Source organism: Hemiscyllium ocellatum, chromosome 48 (assembly GCF_020745735.1).
Source record: "Hemiscyllium ocellatum isolate sHemOce1 chromosome 48, sHemOce1.pat.X.cur, whole genome shotgun sequence".
In the NCBI taxonomy this organism is placed as follows: Eukaryota; Metazoa; Chordata; class Chondrichthyes; order Orectolobiformes; family Hemiscylliidae; genus Hemiscyllium; species Hemiscyllium ocellatum.
Window position 1 is genome coordinate 11,290,102 of NC_083448.1, and position 23,221 is coordinate 11,313,322.

The 23,221-nt window shown below is 43.8% G+C and overlaps 1 protein-coding gene across 49 annotated transcripts in view; it reads right to left on the reverse strand.

The window, feature by feature from the left end:
• LOC132836823 (calcium/calmodulin-dependent protein kinase type II subunit beta) overlaps positions 1-23,221 on the reverse strand; it is a 262,349-nt gene that overhangs the window by 176,851 nt on the left and 62,277 nt on the right. For all 49 annotated transcript variants that reach the window (XM_060856344.1, XM_060856319.1, XM_060856341.1 and 46 more), the window contains exon 3: positions 444-503. In XM_060856344.1, coding sequence (XP_060712327.1) covers positions 444-503 — 60 coding nt within the window. The remainder of the gene's footprint in view (positions 1-443; positions 504-23,221) is intronic.

Here is a 23,221-nt window from a genome sequence, read left to right on the forward strand (position 1 = left end):
AATTCTCTGTTCCTAGCTCTCCTCCTGCCCCATACATACACACACCAAGTTCTGTCCATCTGTAATTTGTTTGGACCAGATGCCCGCAGATTATACCATCTCATGGATTGACCCTCGTTTGGTTAAGTCCAGGAACGCTGCATTTTCCCACATGCCATGTCTGTGATAGCTTAAATATTCGGGAGCACATTCCCATCCACTTGGCATTGCAGCCATCCACATGTGTGAGCACCCAAGCAGATCTCTGTCCTTTGGGAAGGCAGCACATCTCTTCATCTTTGTTGCATGCTACTGCTTAAACAAAGCTTTTTTTTGAGAAGAAGCTAACTGACATGTCTATTCAGAGCCATCTGCCAGACTTGCGATTGAATTTTGTCACTTTTCATTGAATCATGAAACAATTCAGTGTGAACAGATTTCACACTCCTGACCTCATTACTCACCAATATTGGAGTGTTTCAACAACCGACAGATTCGAGCTTCCCTCTCTAACTTCTGGTGGTCTGCAAGAGAACAGAAATAAATAAATCAACCAACAGGGAATTGGAACGCAGGAACCTTGCATTTCTGAAAACATCAGCAACAGTGCAAAACTGACTGTAAATTCATTTGATTTTGGTGACACAAGAAATGGTTGGAAAATACTTGCAATTACTTAGACTGCTCAGAAAGATACCAAGGTAAAAACGGAGCTATAAAAAAGCAAAAGATTTTTTCTTCTGTTTATGAATGTAAGAATAAAAATATGCATGCCATGTTACTTCAGTTTGGTATTTTCTCTTCTCAAAGTCCTCACACTTGATAGGCGGGTCAAGAGAACCTGTTCTCCATTTAATTCAGAGAGCTTCCAGGCAATTCCCCCGCCCCCTCAACCACTCTTTCCACCACCTCCAAAAAGACCCCACCACCAGGGATATATTTCCCTCCCCCACCCCTTTCCGCCTTCTGCAAAGACCGTTCCCTCCGTGACTACCTGGTCAGGTCCACGCCCCCCTACAACCCACCCTCCCATCCTGGCACCTTCCCCTGCCACCGCAGGAACTGTAGATGTAGTGTACCTGGACTTTCAGAAAGCTTTTGATAAAGTTCCACATAGGAGGTTAGTGAGTAAACTTAGGGCGCATGGTACTGGGGGCAAAGTACAAGATTGGATAGAAAATTGGTTGGCTGATAGGAAACAAAGGGTAGTGATAAACGGCGCCATTTCGGAATGGCAGGCAGTGACCAGTGGGGTACCGCAGGGATCCGTGCTGGGACTGCAGCTTTTTACAATATATGTTAATGATTTAGAAGACGGTATCAGCTATAACATTAGCAAATTTGCTGATGATACAAAGTGAAATGTGATGAGGATGTTAGGAGATTACAGGGTAACCTGGACAAGTTAGGTGAGTGGGCAGATGCAGTTTAATGTGGATAAATGTATGGTTATCCACTTTGGTGGCAAGAACAGGAAGGCAGATTACTACCTAACTGGAATCAATTTAGGTAAAGGGGCAGTACAGAGAGATCTGGGTGTTCTTGTACACCAGTCAATGAAAGCAAGCATGCAGGTACAGCAGGTAGTGAAGAAGGCTAATAGCATGCTGGCCTTCATAACAAGAGGAATTGAGTATAGAAGCAAAGGGGTTCTTCTGCAGCTGTACAGGGCCCTGGTAAGACCACACCCGGAGTATTGTGTGCAGTTCTGGTCTCCAAATTTGAGGAAAGACATTCTGGCTATTGAGGGAGTGCAGCGTAGGTTCACGAGGTCAATTCCTGGAATGGAGGGATTAGCTTACACTGAAAGACTGAAGCAACTGGGCTTGTATACCCTTGAGTTTAGAAGACTGAGAGGGGATATGATTGAGACATATAAGATTATGAAAGGATTGGACACTCTGGAGGCAGGAAACATGTTTCCGCTGATGGGTGAGGGCTGAACCAGAGGACACAGCTTAAAAATACGGGGTAGACCATTTAGGACAGAGATGAGGAGAAACGTCTTCACCCAGAGAGTGGTGGCTGTGTGGAATGCTCTGCCCCAGAGGGCAGTGGAGGCCCAGTCTCTGGATTCATTTAAGAAAGAGTTGGATAGAGCTCTCAAAGATAGTGGAATCAAGGGCTAAGGAGATAAGGCAGGAAGAGAATACTAATTAGGAATGATCAGCCATGATCATATTGAATGGCGGTGCAGGCTCGAAGGGCTGAATGGCCTACTCCTGCACCTATTGTCTATTGTCTGTAAAACCTGTGCCCATACCTCCTCCCTCACCTCTATCCAAGGCCCTAAAAGAGCCTTCCACATCCATCAAAGTTTTACCTGCACATCCACTAATATCATTTATTGTAACCGTTGCTCCCGTTGCGGTCTCCTCTACATTGGGGAGACTGGGCGCCTCCTAGCAGAGCGCTTTAGGGAACATCTCCGGGACACCCGCACCAATCAACCACACCACCCCGTGGCCCCAACATTTCAACTCCCCCTCCCACTCTGCCGAGGACATGGAGGTCCTGGGCCTCCTTCACTGCCGCTCCCTCACCACCAGATGCCTGGAGGAAGAACGCCTCATCTTCCGTCTTGGAACATTTCAACCCGAGGGCATCAATGTGGACTTCAACAGTTTCCTCATTTCCCCTTCCCCCACCTCACCCTAGTTTCAAACTTCCAGCTCAGCACTGTCCCCATGACTTGTCCTACTTGCCTATCTCCATTTCCACCTATCCACTCCACCCTCTCCTCCCTGACCTATCACCTTCATCCCCTCCCCCACTCACCCATTGTACTCTATGCTACTTTCTCCCCACCCCCACCCTCCTCTCCACTCTTCAGGTTCACTGCCTTTATTCCTGATGAAGGGCTTTTGCCCGAAACGTCGATTTCGCTGCACTTTGAATGCTGCCTGAACTACTGTGCTCTTCCAGCACCACTAATCCAGAACTCTCTCCGTAAGGTCAGGAGTAGTTCTGAAACATTATGGACCTGTTTATGTGTTTTGAATCTGTTTACGTGCATCTTAGATTATGCTTTGGTTCACATGTGCACTTGAAGAATGCATGAAGAAACTCAGTTTTTCATGGCTGTTGGGTGGGGCAAGGAGTGAATATATTTTGATGTGTGAAGCCCTGCAGTTCTGTTGGTGTGTTGGATGAATTAAAGGCTTTTTCCTGCTCAGATACATTTGGAATGTGGTTTGATTTATTATTGCAATGTGCACCAAGATACAGTGAAAAGTGCTGTCTTTACAGTCAGATCACACTATGTAAGTGCATCAGGGTAACAGGACAGAGTACAGGATACAGTGTTACAGCTACCAAGAAGGTGCAGAGAGAGAGAGAGATATCAACATTAACATTAAAGAGGTCCATTCAAAAGTCTGGGAACAGCAGGGATGAAGTTGTTCATGAATCTGTTGGTATGTGCATACAAACTGTGATGTCTTCTGACCAACGGAAGAGGGTGGAAGAGCGTATAACCGGAGTGGGAAGGGTCTTTGATTACGTTGGCTGCTTTCCCGATGCAATGGGAAGTATAGATGATGTAAAAGGATGGGAAGCTGGTTGTCTTGATGGACTGAGCTGTGTTCACAACTCTCTGTAGTTTCTTGCGGGCTTGGGAACAGCACTCGCCATACCAAGCTGTGATGCAGCCAGCCAGGATGCTTTCAATGGGGCATTTACAAAAATTACTCTGAGTCCTTGCGGACATGCCGAATTTCCTCAGCCTCCTGAGGAATTAGAGCCATTGCTGTTCTGTCTTGACCTTAGTGTCAACATGGGTGGACCAGGACAGATTGTTGGTACTCGTCACTCCCAGCAACTTGACATTCTCAACCATCTCCATCTTGTACTAATGATGCAGACAAGGCTGTGCCCTCCACTCTACCTCCTGAAGTCAATGGCCAGCTCCTTCATTTTGCTAATGTTGCTGGAGAGATGTTTGTCTTTAGAACATGCCATTAAGCACTCAATCTCTTGCCTGTACTCCTTCTCATTGTTGTGTGAGATCCAATTTACAACAGTGGTATTATCAGCAAACTTGTAAATGGAGTTGTGTTGCATTTGGCCTCACTGTTATGTGTATCAGATGTGCAAGGCCTTGTGCATCAGAATATATTCATTCCCTGCCCTAACCAACACCCATGCGATAAAGTCTAGGTTAAAAAACCCAAAAAAAAAATCAGGAAAACAACTCAGTCTTAATCCTTTGAAGCAATCAAAGCTACTCTTGGAGACAACGCTGAGTCTCATTTAATTGCAGCTCAACACTACAGAGAAGACTGTGACTTTGCACTTATTTAAAAAAGTCAACCAAATGCAAACTCATTACAAAGTAAAAATCACTGAACAAAACCTTGACTTCACAAGCAAATAAAACATCTCATCGAACCAACCTCAAAGTGTTCTGCAAAGTTGGCATCCGAACATATACATTTTGAAACTAGGTTCAATCACAAACACGAAGTCCATGCTACCTTAATCAGTGACCTTCATCTTCTGCATTTGGGACAATGATATAGTTTTAAAAGAAAGACATCATTGAACAGTGAAAATAAGTCTCTCCTCAATTGTAGAGGCACCTGCATTGAGAAGGAAGAGTATCTTGCATGTTATTCAAATCCAAAGGACTGGTGAACACAGGCCAATGTGAGCATACTGAGACAAATTCTCAATACTGGATCCCTCTGGTGTGTGTGGTACCCCAACCTACATCAACAAACCACACACCAGTGAATCCATGGAGCAGGCCAGTGGCACTTTTGCACTGGCCATACTATTGAGTTCCCATATCTTTACAATGATTTATTGTAAGCTCTGGAATGTCCCACATTCCCATGACAGCACAATGTGGGATGGGGAGCATTTATTGCCCAACCCCGACAATGGGTGGCTTGTTATGCCATTTAAAAGTGCAGTTGCAAGAGCCAACCACATTGCTGTGGATTTGGTATCACATGGAGGCCACAGATTCCATAAAGGTACTCTGTGAAACAGGTTTTATGCAATTCCATGATGGTTGTCAGGGTTAACACTGAAGGTAGCTTCATTTTCCTGATTCAAGAATGGAATTCAAGTTCCACCTTGAAGCGGCTGTGGTGGAATTTGAACCCAAGTCTGTTTGTCTTTCACCTGGGCCCTGTAGATTCCGAATCCACTGAGACCATAATGCCACCATCTGCCATTCAAAGATATGTAAGTTTAAGGGTGCATTACCCTGTAATGTGCAAAGATGTGTAGACTCTGTGGGTTAGCCATGCTAAATAGGGATTCCAGGAGTAGGATGGCAGCGGCCAACTGCTCTCAGAGTTGGTGCAGACTCGACAGGCCAAACGGCCTCTCTCCGCACAGTTGGGATTCTATGATTATGTGATTTTCCCAGATCTCAACTGAAACAGAGTCAACATTTGGTTGAGGAAAATTGCCATTCCCCAATTTAAACCATCTTTCTGTGTATCGTACGCTGTGGCTCCATTTTAAAGAGCTGTGCAAATGCAAGTTCAAACTCAGCAAATCGGTGCAGATGAAACTGGCTGGAAAGTCTCTTCTGTGCTGCACGTCTTTAAGACAGAAACTGAGACAATGAAAAGCGGGAGCAATCAAATTACATAATGCTCAATAAACGAAAGGTTCAAGTTGCACCATTTGCAAATATTTAATGATTCAAATCATGAAGTAAAATAAAAAGCAAATCCTAATTCTGAAAGCACCTGCTCTAAGGCTGAGCTTCATGACACAGTTAAAACAAATCCTTTACACAGAGCCCATGTTGTTCCCACATTGGTTAGTGATTGGATAGTCTGACAGCATGGCTACACAGCACTTCACAACTTTGAGTGAAAGGTGCTACATAAATGGAAGTCTGCTTCCTTTCTCCCTTTAAACACTAATCCTTCAGAAACGACTGCATTCAAACAGACAGCTCCACTCACACAAGAAAGATGTATTCTGAGAAACGGGTCTGTTCAAGTTCTGTTCTGAGATTTTGCAATCAATACACCGGTCCAACTCTGCTGTGGGAGAATCTGGGGAGAGCGAATAATTGAAGTTCAGGTCTGGAGCTGTTCTTCAGCACCAAAGGTTCTGATGAAGGTCACAGGCTAAGTGTCAATGCTGTTTCTTTCTCCATGGGTGCTGCCATGTCTGTTCAGGATTTCAAAACATTTTCTGTTTTTATTTCAGATTTCCAGCAGCTGCAGTACTTCATACTGTTAGTGTATAATTCAGTCCTGGGTCTCTTCTCTCTGTGCACTATTCTTCTCTTTGATAGGATTTCCTCTTAGTCGGTTTTATCTTGCCTATCTTTGCTTGTATTTTTTGCAGTTTCTGATCAATTATCAAAGCCAATTCTTACCCTGTTTACTAAGTGTGTTTCATGAATTTACTTGGATTTCAAGTGAAATTCCACTTTCAATTTTGGAACATACTATTATAACTGTCTCTGAAATATTCAACATTCCTTGAAGTGCTGTTCTCACCAACTGACAGAAGTACACAGATGTGAAACATTCTCTGCTCCTCACTGCATAAATGTGGTTGAAAGCTCAAAACGTTTCTTTCAATTTTAGATTTATGCTCTCTGATTCCAACTTTGAACCTCTTATGACAATCGTTTCCTCGCGTTTTATGACAGGTCACTTTGAATTTAAACACACAGTTTCACAACGTTAGAGAGCCGTGCATGATAACAATCAATTTTGTGGCAAATGTTTCTATGTTAAAAAATGCAAATGCTTTCCACATTAAATCACTCACTCCTTTTTCATGCCCTATGGGTTTACGTCAGTGAATCTCGTGATGATGCCAACTTAAACATTCGCAAATTATCCGCTATATTTTCTTGACGGAAGTCCCAAAAGGATGCTAAAAATATGCATTAAGATAGCTTCACAGGTCCAGCTTCTTCTTGAATTACATATTCTGCAGTTACAGAATCAGCTGAGGACTTGACTGGAACTGTCGGTGCACCGTTAACAAACGTTTCAGGGTCACGATCGCCTGACATTCCTGCATTTAAGATCGCTTGAGCATTTCATTATTCCAGCTTGCACCCTCAACTTTTTATTACAAACAAAAACATTTAGACTCTGGTGAAGGGTCCTGGTTTTTGGTTCACCAAGCAACACTTTTGAAAATTGCCCAGCGTTGAGAAAGCGCAAAGAAGAAGAAAGGAATCGCAAATGAAAAAGATTGCTTTCGGAAACAAATGTTGACCAGACTGATTCCTGGGACAGCTGACATATGACAAAAGAATGGATCGGTTCAAACCACATTTACTCAGTTTAGAAGAATTGAGGGTGAGGGGGTGTGGTGTGTGTCTTATATAATTCAGCAGAACTAGACAGGGGAATTGCAAGAAGGATGTTCCTATTAACTGGGCAGTCTAGAACCCAGGGTCACCCTCGAAGGGTAAGGAGTGAGCAATTTCGGACTGAGATGAGGAGAAATGTCTTCACCCAAAGAGTAGTCAGTCTTTGCCACATCACATAATTGAAGCCAAAACATTGTCTACTTCAAGAAGGAATCGGAGGGAGGTGGGGAAGAGAGAGACAGAGAGCGTGAGAGAGAGAACAAGCACCAGACCGAGAAAGAGGGAGACAGACAGAGAGAGAGAGAGAGAGAGAGAGAGAGAGAGAGAGAGAGAGAGAGAGAGAGAGAGCGCGCATACACACAAACAAACACTCGGACAGCACGGTGGCTACTGCTTCACAGCATCAGGGACCCAGGTTCAACTCCAGCTTTGGGTGACTGTATGTGTGAAGTTTGCACATTCTCCAAGGTGCTGTGGTTTTCTCTCACAGTCCAAAGATGTACAGGTTATGTGGTTTGGCTACAGTAAATTGCCCAGAGTGTCAAGGGATGTGCAGGCTAGGGGACTTGGGGCTTTTGCTGTAATGGAAATATAGCATTACAGAGAGGGGATGGGTGGGATGCTCTTGGAGGGTCAGTGCAGACTTGATGGGCTGAATGGCTTTCTTTGCACTGAAGGATTCTATGATTCTATGAGTTAGATATGGGTCTTAGGACGGAAGGTATACAAGGATATAAACCCTTGTATAGCCAAACCTTTATTAACTATCACCTATGGGACCAGCAGTGTGCCCAATGACCAACATTACAGATAATCAAGAGGTACACAACTGCAGTAAACACTGACCAAGTGAAGCTTCAAGACATCAACCATCCCTCAAATAATCACTGTAAAAACACCTGAAATTCATGTCAAATCACCCAGGAAACATGAATGTAGTGCAGGATGTATCCACATCAATAATTATACTTTATTTATGGAATAAATACTCAGGCATCGCGATCAGCCATGATCATGCTGAACAGACCAAATGGTCTCTTCGTGCTCCTCATTTCGAAGTTTCTAAAAGGGCAGGAGAAGGCTCATGTGCAGATTAAAGAGCAGCACAGGCTGTTGGACTGAATGGCATGTGAGGATGCTGGTCCTTGAACAAGATTAAGTTTTTCAAACTTTGTGAGATTTGTAGCTTGGGTGCTTGTTGTTGTGGTTCTGTTCGCCGAGCTGGGAATTTGTGTTTCAGACGTTTCATTCCCTGTCTAGGTAACATCTTCAGTGCTTGGGAGCCTCCTGTGAAGCGCTTCTGTGATCTTTCCTCTGGCATTTATAGTGATTTGTATCTTTTGGCATTCATGAAGGAACTGGAGTCGTTCATGTGGCGCTTCGGCAGTTGGTACACGATTCCCATTTCCTGGCTTGTCTTAGCATCTCTCGTCCGTAGGTGTTCAAAGTTTGTGAGAAGATTTGTAGCTCGGGTGCTTGTTGTTGTGGTTTTGTTCGCCGAGCTGGGAATTTGTGTGGCAGACGTTTCGTTCCCTGTCTAGGTAACATCTTCAGTGCTTGGGAGCCTCCTGTGAAGCACTTCTGTGATGTTTCCTCCAGCATTTATAGTGGTTTGTATCACTTCACAGGAGGCTCCCAAGCACTGAGGATGTCACCTAGACGGGACGAAACGTCTGTAACACAAATTCCCAGCTCGGCGAACAGAACCACAACAAGATTAAGTTATCCTTGGTTTTCCTTCTCAGGTGGTCGTAAAGACACAGGTTCCAAAAAGTCTGGGTTTGAAAGGTTTCAGGGCCAATTTGATAATAGCTAGTCGATACTACCTCAGGCAAAAGGCTTTCAACTTTTTTTAAAACCTCTTGGACAATGAAAGGGGAGTGGCCTGTTCCCCCAGCTCAGCTTTTCTCTGGTTTGGTTTAGTTTTAGCAAGCAGTCAGTTGTGAAGCTGCTGGCCGCACAGAAGCAGGTCCACACTGATCCTCCCTCTGTCTGATATCTCTCCTGAATTTACCTTTCATACAAGGGGTATTTATGGGGACTGTGCAAGTATTTGGAACAGCATCGTTAAATTGGTATAATCTGCTCAGTTTCCGATAGATTAAGGTATTCTGTATTCATTTGTGTGTGTTTCACTTGGTAATCTTGTCAATAATTCTGTTTTGTTTTGAACTAAGTGGTTTGACCAGCTGCATGCCTCTTGGAATATCTGCGTTCGACCTGCCTAAAATAACCAGCAAAGTTAGGGTCTGGGCTCCTTGCTTGACATGTTTTTGGGGGGGGCTGGCCTCGTCCATAACAGGCATGTCATTGCTGTACATCATGTACAATGCTTGCCCATCCACCAAGGCAAAGTAGGCACTACCTGGCTGCCCTCTAGGCAAGAGATGTTTCTATAGTTTTGCCGAGAAAGAGACACTTCTTTCCACTATCTTGGCGTGCAATTATCTCTCAAACGGCATGACAGGCCACCGTTCATAAAACACTCCATGTGTAAACTGGCCACCGTGCTTTGTTATATCACAACAGTGGTTACAATTCACAACCACCAAATGGAGGAAAACACAAACAAACAAATGAGCAGGTCTAGACTGCTCACACCTGCTCCTGCAGCCTGCTCCACCATTCACTGAGATCATGCTTTATCTGATGGTGATCTCAACCCACATTCCCACCTGACCCTAATAACCTTTCAATCCCACGCTCATTACAAGTACGCCTCTGCCTTCAAAACACTGCATGGCCCGACCTCCACTGCTCAATAGCAAGGACGGCTCCAACCACTAAACCCTCAGAGGAAAACAAGTCAATGCAATCTCCATCTTGCGTGAATATAAAATAAAATCATTCCAGGTTGTCTTTTCAATGGAAATTTTCACTTTTAATGTGCCCAATTCATGCTGTAAAAAGGGACAACAGGTTTTGAATGACCATAATTTAGGTCTGGTTCTTGAAAGTGGGTTGTGGTTTTGTAACCATTGTGAATGCTCTGAATGCCTCAACGACACGATGGTGATGAGGCTTGAAAAGAAGCACCTATATATACACTTGTGTAAAAACCAGCAACTCAGCATTCAACACCAATTTCTCCTGTGCTGTCAACACCATCCAGCCTAGATCCTTTTGTCTTCAAACCGGACTCAAATGGAAGTCAGCTCACACACGTGGAAGGAACAAATGCAAAATCAAACTTAACATCCAATTCTTTGCAACTCCCACCTAATCTAAAGGACTGATCATTTTAATTTGGTTGCATCTGAATGAATTTTTAAATCTTACGGAACAAAAACAATGAATGATGATCATTGTGTTTTCAAAACAATGTGGGTGATGTCACATGCATTTGATTTAATCCATTTACTTCCCTGTTATGTTCTTTGAACCAACAGGTTATTTCTCTTGGCTTCTGGCTCTTGAGAAGCCACTATCTGAAAGTTCTCCTTTTCAAGGAATACACAAAGTTCAGACAAGAGGAAAAAATGCACTACTGAACGTTACCTCTTCGAACTGAGTGTGTGTGACAAAACGACAGTAAGCAGACTTGCTGCAACAGAAAATAGGAGACACAACACAAAGGTTCATTCAGGCTTTTCTCCAATTTGAATTGCCTTGCCATCCCAAGCAGAACTAGCAGACAAAGTTTTAACATTTTCAACATCGGCCCAGATGAGAAGAATTTATTTCTTTCCAAGTATTGTAAGACTCTGGAGCTCACCTCTAGAGCAGAGGAGGCACAGTTAGTGAATATCTTGATGGGGAGCAATGGAACCATTATTCACTAATAAGGGAGACACCGGTGATAGGGCTTGGTGAAAACATGGAATTGGATGTCACAATCCAATCAGACGTGACCTTCTTGAGAGAGTGTAAGATTGAGAAACCAAATTGCCTTCTCCTGCTCCTAATCCTATGTTCAACATTCAACTGGCTGCATCCTGACTTACTGAACCAGCTGAAAACCTGTTTTCAATCCTAGCCCACAGGGCAGACTCAGAAGGTGGGGGCTGTCATTTTCCTCCAACTAACCAATGAAAAGAGTAAACCTCCCAAATTCCTGGTATTGACAAGAGGCAAGGCAAAATGTACTGAAGCAATTCCAATTTTTATTCATTTTCTGTTGAAGACAAGATTGGTGTCTTCCAAACCCATACGTAAATGAGTCTCAGTAGAAATTTGCTGACACATAGTTCACTTCAACACAAGTGGGCATCTTGCACTAAACTTTAGTCACTTTACAGAAAAATGAGCAAATAAACACATTCACGAACCTCCACTTGGTGAGCTTCACACTTGTACTGAAGTGAAATGGATGACTCATTCAACAACTGTTACTCACCAACACTGGGCTTCAGTCCCCCATTTAGCAGTGATCATGTAACTGAAGTACGCTGAACATGTACAGATTCCAGTCCCGCCCTGAACCATTTTCTGGTGATTACTGACAAGCAATGGACAGAGTTTCCCATGTGTTGGTGCCAGTGCCAGTGCCAGTGCCAGTGCCAGGGCCAGACCAAACAGCTCACTTGCCCTCCAAGCCGAAAGGAATTTGCTCAGTTTCCTCCGTAATTTGTCTCTCAAGTAGACTAACACCGATAATTTATGCTTGTTTTGCGAAATCTCAAATGGTCTTGAATCAATCATCAAAAATCTTCAAAGTTGCCCTGCCACCACACAAAAAAACAATCTTTTGGAATATCGTTAAGAAGATCAGCACAAAGCTGTGGACATGAAAATCTGCTTTGAGTTAACTTCTCCTCCATTCACCGATTAATCAGACAATTTAATATGGTTTTCTGGATTAATCCAGGACAGTTGATGCAATTCCTCCTGCGTGCTGAGCACTGATCAATTGTTCAATCCACCATTGTTCTGTCAAAGGCTTTTGTCCACTTTTTGCTCTGCAAATTACCTCATCAATGGGGTGAATACCTTCTCAATCACAGATAACCTTACTCATCAATCATTAAACACAAGAACACTTGCATCAATAAACAGTTTTATTGTATATAATATTCCACTGAGACGTGAACAGACAAATTTTGACACTCAGCCATGAGGGAGGCATGAGTGTCTACACAGTTTGAAGGAGCAACATTATGAAGGAGAACACATCAACCATCCATGGCTTAGCCAGCATTCCCCATCACGCTCACCTACTTTGAGTCCTAATCCTTGACGTTTCCCTCCCTGTCTGAATTTCTCGCCCTTTGTCACCTTTTTTAAAGGTGTTCATTAAAATCTCGGAGAAAGTGAGGACTGCAGATGCTGGAGATCAGAGTCAACGAGTAAGGTGCTGGAAAAACACAGCAGGTCAGGCAGCATCTGAGCAGCAGGAGAGTCAACATTTTGAGCATAAACTCTTCTTCCTGATGACGAGCTTAGGTTTGAAGTGTCAACTCTCCAACTCCTCGGCTGCTGCCTGACCTGCTGTGCTTTTCCAGCACCATACACTTCGTTCCTTAAAAACTACCTTGTTCTATCCTCTTCTGTGTCTCAGTGTCACACTTGGTTTGGTAACATGGCTGTCCACTTGGGAACATTTGAACATATGAATGGAAGTCCACTAATATAATCTGTTAATGTTATCATAAGATGCTACTGAAATACAAATCAAGGAGCATATTAAGCTGGTAACATATGTAACTTGCTGGAATTCCCAGGATGTCATTAGCATCAGCTACACTATATCCTTTCAAAGTGCTGTAAATGGCAAGGTATCAGTGAACATTGTAGAATCCACTTTCTGGATCCTGGATAAGTTATGTGCTGGTTTATTGCACCAGTGGCAGAGTTGGGGGAGGGCGGGGGACGTGTATGTGTGTCTGTGGTGATGGTGGTTAACCTGGTCAGCTGGGTCACTGATCTGGACAATCAGGAAAGCCTTGGCTGACCAACATAACCAGGACAGAAGAATGTCCTCAGTTGAGAACTGAATTTGAGCCACTTTTAAATCAAGGTTGACTTGGTGACGGGGTACCGGCCGCTGTGCAGTTACTTCACTTGAATTATCCACTAATTCAAGACAATGTCGTTCTGTGCCAAGGAAATATGAAGAAATAATGACAGGGCAGAAAGCAACACGATATTTGCAACCAGGTTGAAGAGGTCACACAGAGAATGGACAGGTCAAAGAACCTGAAGCAGAGACTGCAAAGGTGAAGGGATTTAGCTTTTGATAATTTCCCTTTCAGACTGCACACTCATCTCCATGAAGGTTTCCTGCAGTATGTGTTAGTCAGAACTATTTTTATAATTCCTGAGAGTCCCTGGTGCAGGCGAAGCAGAGGAGAGGAGGTAACACGTCAAATCACTTCAACAGCAACCAGGAAAACACCCAGGTCTCAGTTTCAGCCTTTCAGGAGCAGCTTGCTAAGGTCTGATGGCTTCCATTTTGAGTCCTAAATGATGAGGCCCTGAGGTGGGGACCAGTCAGGTGCAATGACCTCCTGGTAAACTGTCCGGCTGTGTTCTCAGCTCAGTGAGGATGGCTAGAACAGTTGCCAGAAGGGGATGCAGGCTGCAACCAGAAAGGGACATGATGCTCACACTGTTTACATGTAGGGTCAGGAGAAATGTTCCCCCTCAAATGGTCACAGAGGGGTCTCTTCCACACAACAAATAGCTCAGCCTACCTTAGCAGGCAGCACAAAGCTTTTTCGGAATTGTTGCCAATTTGTTCCTTTGGTTGAGGATGTATGCAAGACAGGATAAAGAGTAGGACAAGACAACAAGTGCTGATGAGAAAAACAAGAAGGGCACGGTTACCATTTGAAAGCTCTACAAGTGGCATGTCAGTTCACTGCAGGACCAGACTCCCGCAGTGTCAACTCATCGAGCTTCATAACAACTGAAACGAACACAGCCGGAATTTCATTTGAAGCAGGATTTAATTAACCTTCACAGACTGTATGTCAACAACACTCTGCCAAATCATGCACAACATTAAAGATTCACAGACGTTTTCAGGGATGACTGATGTCACAAAAACCATCCCTAACAACTCCAATTCACCCTATTCACCGGAACCTTTCAATTAAGCTAAATGTTAATGCCTTTATTTGATTATCATATGCACCGAGATTGAGAACAAAGTTTGTGATAGACAAAATTGTATCTGTGACTCTCATTATTAAACCGGTCCAGAGAGTCAATGTACTGCTGTGAGGAAGTGCCTTTTCAAGCACAAATCCAACAAACCTGAACCTCTTTGTATCTTTGGATGAACTAATAGCCCACTTGATTCTCTCATTAGACAAGTAGACCTTCGTCTCCCACAATCCCAATCTATTCAAAAGACAGGAATAGAGTGAGTGGGGACTTTACTCCAAACTGACGAAAAAAAAATCATGCAAGATTTCCAAGCAACTGCAATCGAAACAAAAGCGATGCTGCTGGAAACTCCAAGGAATCCAGTCCTGGTCTCTTGAACAGTGCTGATTTTCAGGATTCCAACACTGATGGCCATGCTTTCGGCTGCTGACCGCTCTGGACCGCTCTTCTGAAATCTCAAACTCTCTTAACCTCATTTTCTACTTTCAACACTGAGCCAACAACGTAGGTTTTAAACAGAGCTTTTAGCCAAATGATGTCATTATGTGTTGTGTCAAAGATGACTACACAATTAGAAAATAATAAACACGAACAGGAAGAGGCAATTCAGCCCCTCAAGCAGGGTGGCACTTTGGCTCAGTGTTTAGCACTGCTACCTCACTGCAACAGGGGTGCGAGTTTGATTCCAGCCTCGGGCTACCATCTTTGGTATTTGTACATTCACTGTGTGGGTTGTCCTCCGGGTACCGCCCACAGTCCAAAGAAGTGTCAGTTCTGTGAATCGGCCACAGTAAAAAATGTGCCGTAGTGTCATGCAATGTGCAGGTTAATGTGGTTTAAACATGCGAAAAGCCCCATGCGGGGTCTCTGGGTGGGATGCTCTTACATGCTTCAACAAGATTACCTTTTATTTCTGAACTGCAATGAATGTTGGCTCTGTAAAGGAATTGAGAGTCCTGGATCAAAGGACCCCTCAAACATGCTATGCAAGCTCGTTTCCTGGATTCTATAGCACTTAGCTCCACACACCCAAGAACGAACAGCTTCTGTTGCTCTGGTAGTGGAGAAATTGTGTCATCAAAGTGCTTAACAGTTCCACATGCTTGAGTCCCTCTCAAGATTTCTACCAGTGGTTGCCTGGAGCTGACCACTTTAATTCCATGGAACAGAGTTTAAAACAAAGCAGTTAAGCTTGCTGTTTTCAGTATTTTTGAAATTCATAACCCTCTGATGACAAAACCCAATTATCAGAAGCAGAAAAGGAAAAGTTCAGCTGGCTAGCAGATGCTTTAGGTTATTCCATTAAACAACCCAGAATCTTTGAAGCAAGCCAGGTTGAAGATGACTTTGCTGCAATTTTAACTAGGCCTTCCAAGAGACTAAAAATCCAAATAGTGAGGTAAGTTATATTAACGGTTTGGTTAATAGAAAATATGATCAAACTTCCAGAACTGAAGTCTGCTCATCATCAAAGTAAAAGGTCATGCTGAACTCTAATTTTTATAGGAAAGATGTGAAACGCAAATTGAAAGCATAATAATCTCTTGGCAATTCAGGCAGCAGTGTTCTTTGGGAGCTGGGTAAAGGAAAGACAATTGACGTAGAGCAACACATGTTTCATTCTACAGAATTTGCCTTCAAAGTAAAACTTCTCTTCCTGGGTAATAATAAATATACAAACTAAAGAAACTTGCGAGGTTAGAAATGTCACAGTTCATAAGGTGACTGAGTCACTACATCCAGAACACAACGCATTCACATGTCAAATACCCCTGTGCAAATGGCAAAAGACAAAACGAGCAACAGTCTCCCTAGGATCAGAAGGCCCCTACCCATCCCAGGTCTATCTTGAGCCTCAGCTTAAAAGCAACCCTGAGCCAGGACAATACATAGCACAAACATTCGGAGATAGATGCTGAGGAAGACAGTCAGGGTTGCCAATGGTGATTGTTATCTTGTTCTGGGGATAAATGAAACACAAGAAAAGGCATCATCCATCAGACATCAAGAAGGGAGTCTGAGGTCAGTGTCACATGGCTTGACTGTGCTAAGAAAAGGCAGACAAGCTTACCTCTCTCAAGGACTTCAACAATTCTTTATTACAGATGCCAAGTAATTGTTCATAACAACATGCCTTTATGACAGTAGAGAGCTTGACTTCTAGACTGAACATCCAGTACCTTAACTACTCAGCCATCAGGTTAAGCAAGCAGATTGCAAGTGCACTTGTGCACACATTAGGCAAAATGGAAAATGAGACAAAAAGGAAACGGAGGAAATGTTTCACAGGAACAGCTGGCCCACACACACAGCTACACAGCCAGGACTGCCGAAGCTGCCAAATTCACCAAGGCAAGATGGAACAATTGGGTTTTTGTGGGCCTTGCAAGAAACGAGAGATTGGGCAGACTGCGATCCTTCGGAGCCTTGCTGCCTTGTGTAGTTTTTCAAACTGTCTACTGTGAATGGGCATCTCGAAAACTCATGCTCACTGATCACTATTTGTCAGAAAGCTGATTTGAACATTGTTAACCTGCAGATTTCTCAGTCAGGGAGGAGAAAGTGAGGTCTGCAGATGCTGGAGATCAGAGCTGAAAATGTGTTGCTGGAAAAGCGCAGCAGGTCAGGCAGCATCCAAGGAACAGGCTTATGCCCGAAACGTCGAATTTCCTGTTTCTTGGATGCTGCCTGACCTGCTGCGCTTTTCCAGCAACACATTTTCAGCTGCGATTTCTCAGTCAGTAAACATCACAATTCCAAGTCAAAGTAAAGGTAACCCTGTATAGGGAGCATCCTGCATCTGTGCTAACTCTTACTGGGGAAAGCTGAAACACTGCCCTGCTCTTCGACAAGAGTGGTGTTCTTACTTCCACGTGAAATTTTTATCCACTTTTCTATTCAGCAATGAGAATGCAAAATTCACACAGCAGTGAGAAAGACATGAAAGAAAATCAACCGTTTCAGCCCTCAGTGCACTCAGTGTAAGGAGAATGAATCAAGGGATGGGCAAAGGAATCGTCAGTCAGGAGAGAAAGGATGGGATAGACAACCGAGGAGAAACACAGGGAGGAAGAGAGAGGAAATGCAGAGGGTGCGTTGTCTTAAGAGTCAGTGTAGGATGTAGGAATAGGACTAAGAAAAAGAACAGTGAACACAAACCAGAAACACAGGGCATTGAGGGGTGATCTCGATTTGGAACATGGGGCAGTGTGTGTTATAGGCCAGGCCCGACCCCTCAAAATATTTTAAGCAGGTAGCCCAGACCGTAACTTTGGTATTTGTTTCAGGTAAGTGTACAGTGGATATTCCTGGAGTGAATTAGCTGATCCAAATGCCAAGTTTTAAACAAATAATTTATTTCCAAAATGGCAAAATAAAACACAAAGAACAGAAAATAGTATACTGCATAACTTATTTGATTCAAGAAGCCGACAGATTATGCCAACTTAACGATGTTGTTCTGACAATAATTACAACAGCACCAATGTACACATCCCTTAGCATAAAGAGTTAAAATGAAACAAACTAGGACTTACAGGTCTTGGGGCGGGGCGGGAGACAGAGAGAGGGAGAGAGACAGAGAAAGAGAGGGAGAGAAGGAGAGATGAAGAGGTGGAGAAAACACTTGCCCCAGCAGCCTTTCTTCGTACAAACTGCTCCTGAACTGAATTTAAACTCGGAAAGCTTTAGGCCGGAGGCTTTATCTGTCAGGGGTGAACAAAAAGGGGACCCAATAAACCTCTCAGTCCCAGCCGAATTGGAGCCTAGCCAATTACGCCCTCTCTGGAAAAAAAACACTCATCTAGTCTGTAAAAAGACCAACATTGTGACAGTGTTTTTCGGTGAAGTGTGCTTCAGATCATATAGCAACCTTGAGCTGCCCATCTTCCCAATGTCCTTGTTTTTCAGGTTGCACTGTTGAAGTGGTATTGACAAGGAACAGCTCCAGCAGCCTCAGTTGGGTTACAGCAGCAGCACCATGAACCAGGTTGATGCCCAACCTGATTATCTTTAGAGACTAATATTGTGTGCAGCAATCAAATACTGCCAAGCCTGTCAAACTGTTTATTCCCCGTGATAATCAGGTTAAAAATAAGCACTTGGGAAATGCCTGATTATATTCTGACTGCTAAAAATATCCCTGCAGTATCCAGGTTACAGGCACTTCTACTGCGCACTGTACAATTCCTAACAATACTGGCACTGTCTCACTCCAAAGACAGGCTCTGAAATAGTGGTGTCACAACCACTGGCAGACTGCTTAGCTGTCCATTTTGTCCATGCTGACCAGATATCCCGTCCTAATCTAGTCCCATTGCCAGCACTTGGTCCATATCCCTCTAAACCCTTCCTAGTTGATGATGTTGGCAACAGAATGACCAGCTTTGGCCTGGTGGGTTGAACTGTCCTGAGAGTCACACCAGATTGTCAAACAAAGACTGATACTCCCAGTGAAGTCGGGCAGGAGCGTTGCTGTCTCTCAGACGATGAACAAAGTCAAAGCTCAGTTTGCCCTTGCAGGTTGTGTGAGGAAGTTCATCAGTGTCTGGAACCCTACTCCTCAATTCTGCCCAAGAATATTGCTGGATAGATGGAGCTGGCATTGTTATGATCCCAGGATATTAGATTTGTGCAGGAGGCTGATTCCCTGTTCAATGACAATCCCGGATCATGTGCTTTATACAATCAACTCCAGCTCTTATGAATTACTACCAGTCATGTTACAAATACAGACACATACACACATCCATATATCACATGTTTACATTGTCCCCTTTCTCAATTTTTCATCCTTCTCATCATCATAGCTAAGACAGAAAGAGGTCAAATGCTCTGGTATCTCTAAGAGTCTGCATTAAAAACATGGAGGAATCCTAACACAACTTGTGCTGCACAAAGTTGCAGTTGCGATGCATGAGGCAGCATTGGATCTTATCATAGTTGTGGGTATGTTTGCCGAGCTGCGAAGTTGATTTGCAGAGGTTTCGTCCCCTCTCAAGGTGTCATCTTTAGTGCTTTGGAGCCTCCTGTGAAGCACTGCTGTACTGTGTCTTCTGGAATTTACTTGGTTCCATTTCTGCTGCTTCCGGTTGCTTGTTGTAGTGGCCGGTATATTATTGGGTCTAGATCAATGTGCTTGTTGATGAAGTCCGTGGATAGATGCCATGCATCTAGAAATTCTCTGGCTGACCTCTGGTTGTCCTATGATCACTCTGTTGGCTCAGTTGGAGAAGTCAGGCTGTCAGAATACTCACTAGTCACTTAACGCCGTGACCAGCTGTCCCTAGTAGCCATACATACAAAAGACAACCACCACAAATTTGACTGGGCCAACACAATGATCATATGACAAGGTGAACATTGGACAGCCAAAGGGATTTCTAGAAGCATGGCACTCAGCCACAGAGCCCACCTCCAAGCGTCAACCAAATATACCAGCCACGACACCAAACCACCGGAACTGGCAACCAGAAGCAGCAGAAATGGAACCAAGTAAATTCCAGAAGACACAGTACAGCAGTGCTTCACAGGAGGCTCCAAAGCACTAAAGATGTCACCTAGACAAAGGATGAAGCATCTGCAACTCAAATTCCCAGCTCGGCAAACATAACCAAAACCATGACAACTGGCACCTGAGCTACAAATATTTACACAAACCTTGAACTGGATCTTCGACGAAGACCCGGTCCCTGCTACACTGGAGGCAGTGGCTGTTGTTAACAACAACTGTCTGACAGAGAAGCTAGCTACTGCTGTACCTGCTCGATTATACAAGTAAAGAAACATCACACCAACTTCAAACTCTTGGTTCCCCACCTCAGTTGATGACCAAGTATTGTTTTGCACAATATCCAGTCATCATTGTGATACAACATCACCAGGCTGCCAGATGCAAATATGCTCTAAATTGCCTGTTCCTATATTTCTGTGGACAGCTCAACAAGCATTTCTCCACAAAAGCAGCAACCTAATATTTGGAGAAACTTTGGCAACCTTCACTCATTCCAAACTGTTTGTTGTGAAGCACTCCCTTTTTGGGCTTGGAATCCAGAATCCCAGCTGAGAGCCACAACTACCCCAAGTCAAGTCACTTGCATTCATATTTTTGAATGATTATTCACAAACCCAATCGCATTGGTCCAAAATTAATATTACATGGTACAAGATCGACTGCTGTGAATCAGCAATGTCTGAAGCAGTGAGGGAAGGTAAAATGCAAATATCCAGATCCAACTTAACTATGGTCAAATGATTGTTCAAGACCTTTTACTCCTCAGTGGTACTCCACAACGACACACAGTTACTGTCAATGTTGTTCATAAAGAATACTCCCAGATACAAACCAATTGTTTCCACCTTATTGGCTTCATGAGCAGTCAGAAAGTGGGAAGGTATTTAACTTCATAAAGCTGAGAAATGTTACACACAACACTACAATCATCAAAAATATGGCACTCGGTGCAATTTAATCAATATTTTCAAATCAATTCCAACACTGCTACACTAACAATGCTTGCATTTGGACAGGAACAAGCATCAAGTATAATCAGCTTCTGTTTTTAGCTGGGACCTTATCTCTTTGTAAACTCTGGTTCCCAGTGGGTTTATCACTTTCTACAGCGACATGCTAGCTCTCAAAACAGGCACAGCTAGAACATTTCATTCACCCAGTTGTAAAAGTATTGCACTTCTTAGCTGTGTCTTAAACACGTCAATTTGGTCTCTTTGACGGTCCTGACTTCAGGCTGAAGGTGCATTAGAAAAGCCTGCCTGGTTTCACAGCCATTCAGCATTTAGACACTTTCAGACTTTCATGCAAACCACGAGAAATAATGGCAGAGGCAACAGGTCTGGGCTGGCACAGTAGCTCAGTTGTGCACACTGTTGCCTCACAGCGCCATGGACCCGGGTCTGATTCCATTTTTGGGCAACTGTCTGTTTTCGAGTTAGCACATTCTCTCAGTGTCTGTATGGGTTTGCTCTGGGTGTTTGGTTTCCACCCACAGTCCAAAGACATGCAGGCTAGGTGAATTGGCCATCAGAGATACAGGATTTCACGGATAGGGTCGAAGGGTCAGTCTGGGTGGGATGCTCTTCACAGGGTCAGTATGGACTCAATGGGCCAAATGACCTGCTTTCACACTGGAACAATTTTATGATTCTAGGTTGCGCAAAGGAGAAAAGAATATTTTTAGCGCAAAATTCAACAGATTCTACAATAACAAAGGAGTTAAAGGATACTGGAGTAGCCAGCAAAGTGGGGTGACATCTAAATCAATTCAGGCTCAAGAGGCAAATTAACAGACTCCTCTTTTTCACACATCACCCCTCAGGATGACTTTCTACCCATGCACTTTACACTCTGAAACAGGCTGCAGTTAGCATGAATAAAAACCCATCAAGGTTAAACTCATTTCTCCATTTCCACGGAGAGGAGGAAAGGAGGTGTTGGGGCATCAGGGCAGATGATCAAGCTACAGTCCAAACTTCTCCATTTTGTTCACAATGTGGATTGAAGGTGCGGAGTGAAAAGGTTAAACCATGCTGAGATAGGCTTGTCTCATGTCTCTCTGCCCTATCAATTACAGCCAGCCTGAGGATTGTGTGGGGAAGGGAAGGGATGGGGTTAAACCTTCGTTTAAAAACAAGCCTTCCCCAAAACATGATAAATACAGAGGTGAAATCTAAGGATGCTTATTCATGCAAACACAGATTCGGACTTTGTTGGTCAGACTCCAAATTATAATTCCCCAGCAAAGTTATTTTGTTTTCAATCACATCATGATTGAACAGTGTCAGCAAGGGCAGAAAACATATGCTCCACAGCGACTCTGGAGGCTGATGCAACCGTTCTCTCCAGTAACGTGGGTGGAGGGGTGGAATCAAAAAGAGATGGTAGGCAGTGGGACAAAACGAGTAATGAGAAGTGCTGTCGAGCATGAGCTGCAAGTGGGTGGGGACTGGCGTGAACAGTCTGCCTCTACTAACCGATTCATGGCTAATTTTAGTTAGCAGTGTCCCGACGACCAATCTGACGTGAGGCTGCAAGCTTCTAAGCTGAGCTCAGCAGCACACTGTACACACACACGTGCCCCCACTCCCACCCCCCTCCCTGTCCCCAATGCTGAACCAACCTACAGTGAATGGATCAATCCTACACTGCAATGTGCCGCATTGGCTTAACCCATACTGCAAGCTCACTGCGGCTGTACTGTCAAGCAATTGTGGCAGGATTCTCTTCTCCCATCTCCTTCCTCTACTAAGTTCGTGATCACAAAGACGCAGATTTCAACATCACAGGTGCTGAATGGATAATTATTCCCTAGTTTCTCATTCCCCTCCCTTCTGAGGGAAAGATCACAGCTGATCTTCCAAAAATATTCTTCTCTCTTCTAAATCACTCGCCATTTGACTTGCTAATTCTTCCTCTTACACAGTTCAGTTTTCACACAGAAAGCAAACAGAACGAGACTGGATCTTCTAGCTTTGCTACACTAAAATCAAACTTTTAAAAGCAATTCTCACCCCAATTTCTGACCATTTCACACAATGTTTTCTGGGCTGCCAGTGAAATTCAGGCTGCAGTTTCAAATTGCATTGTCCAAAATGATCACTTCAATGCTTGGTCAATAATGAGCAGGCCGGAACAATACATGGACCAAACAGCATGACAAGCCACAGTTTGTACAGCCGACAGCCTCTTGTAAACACAAGTGGAACACTGTGGAGGATAAACCTTGGCCATTCTTGATGTAATTGAGTCATGTGACTTCACAGCCTGTACACTGACCTCTCAAAGTTGCCACTATCTGCCAGGAAACAACTGCAGGTTATGATCAAGTATAAACCTCACAAAGACATTGCAGTGGGAACAGTGATGGC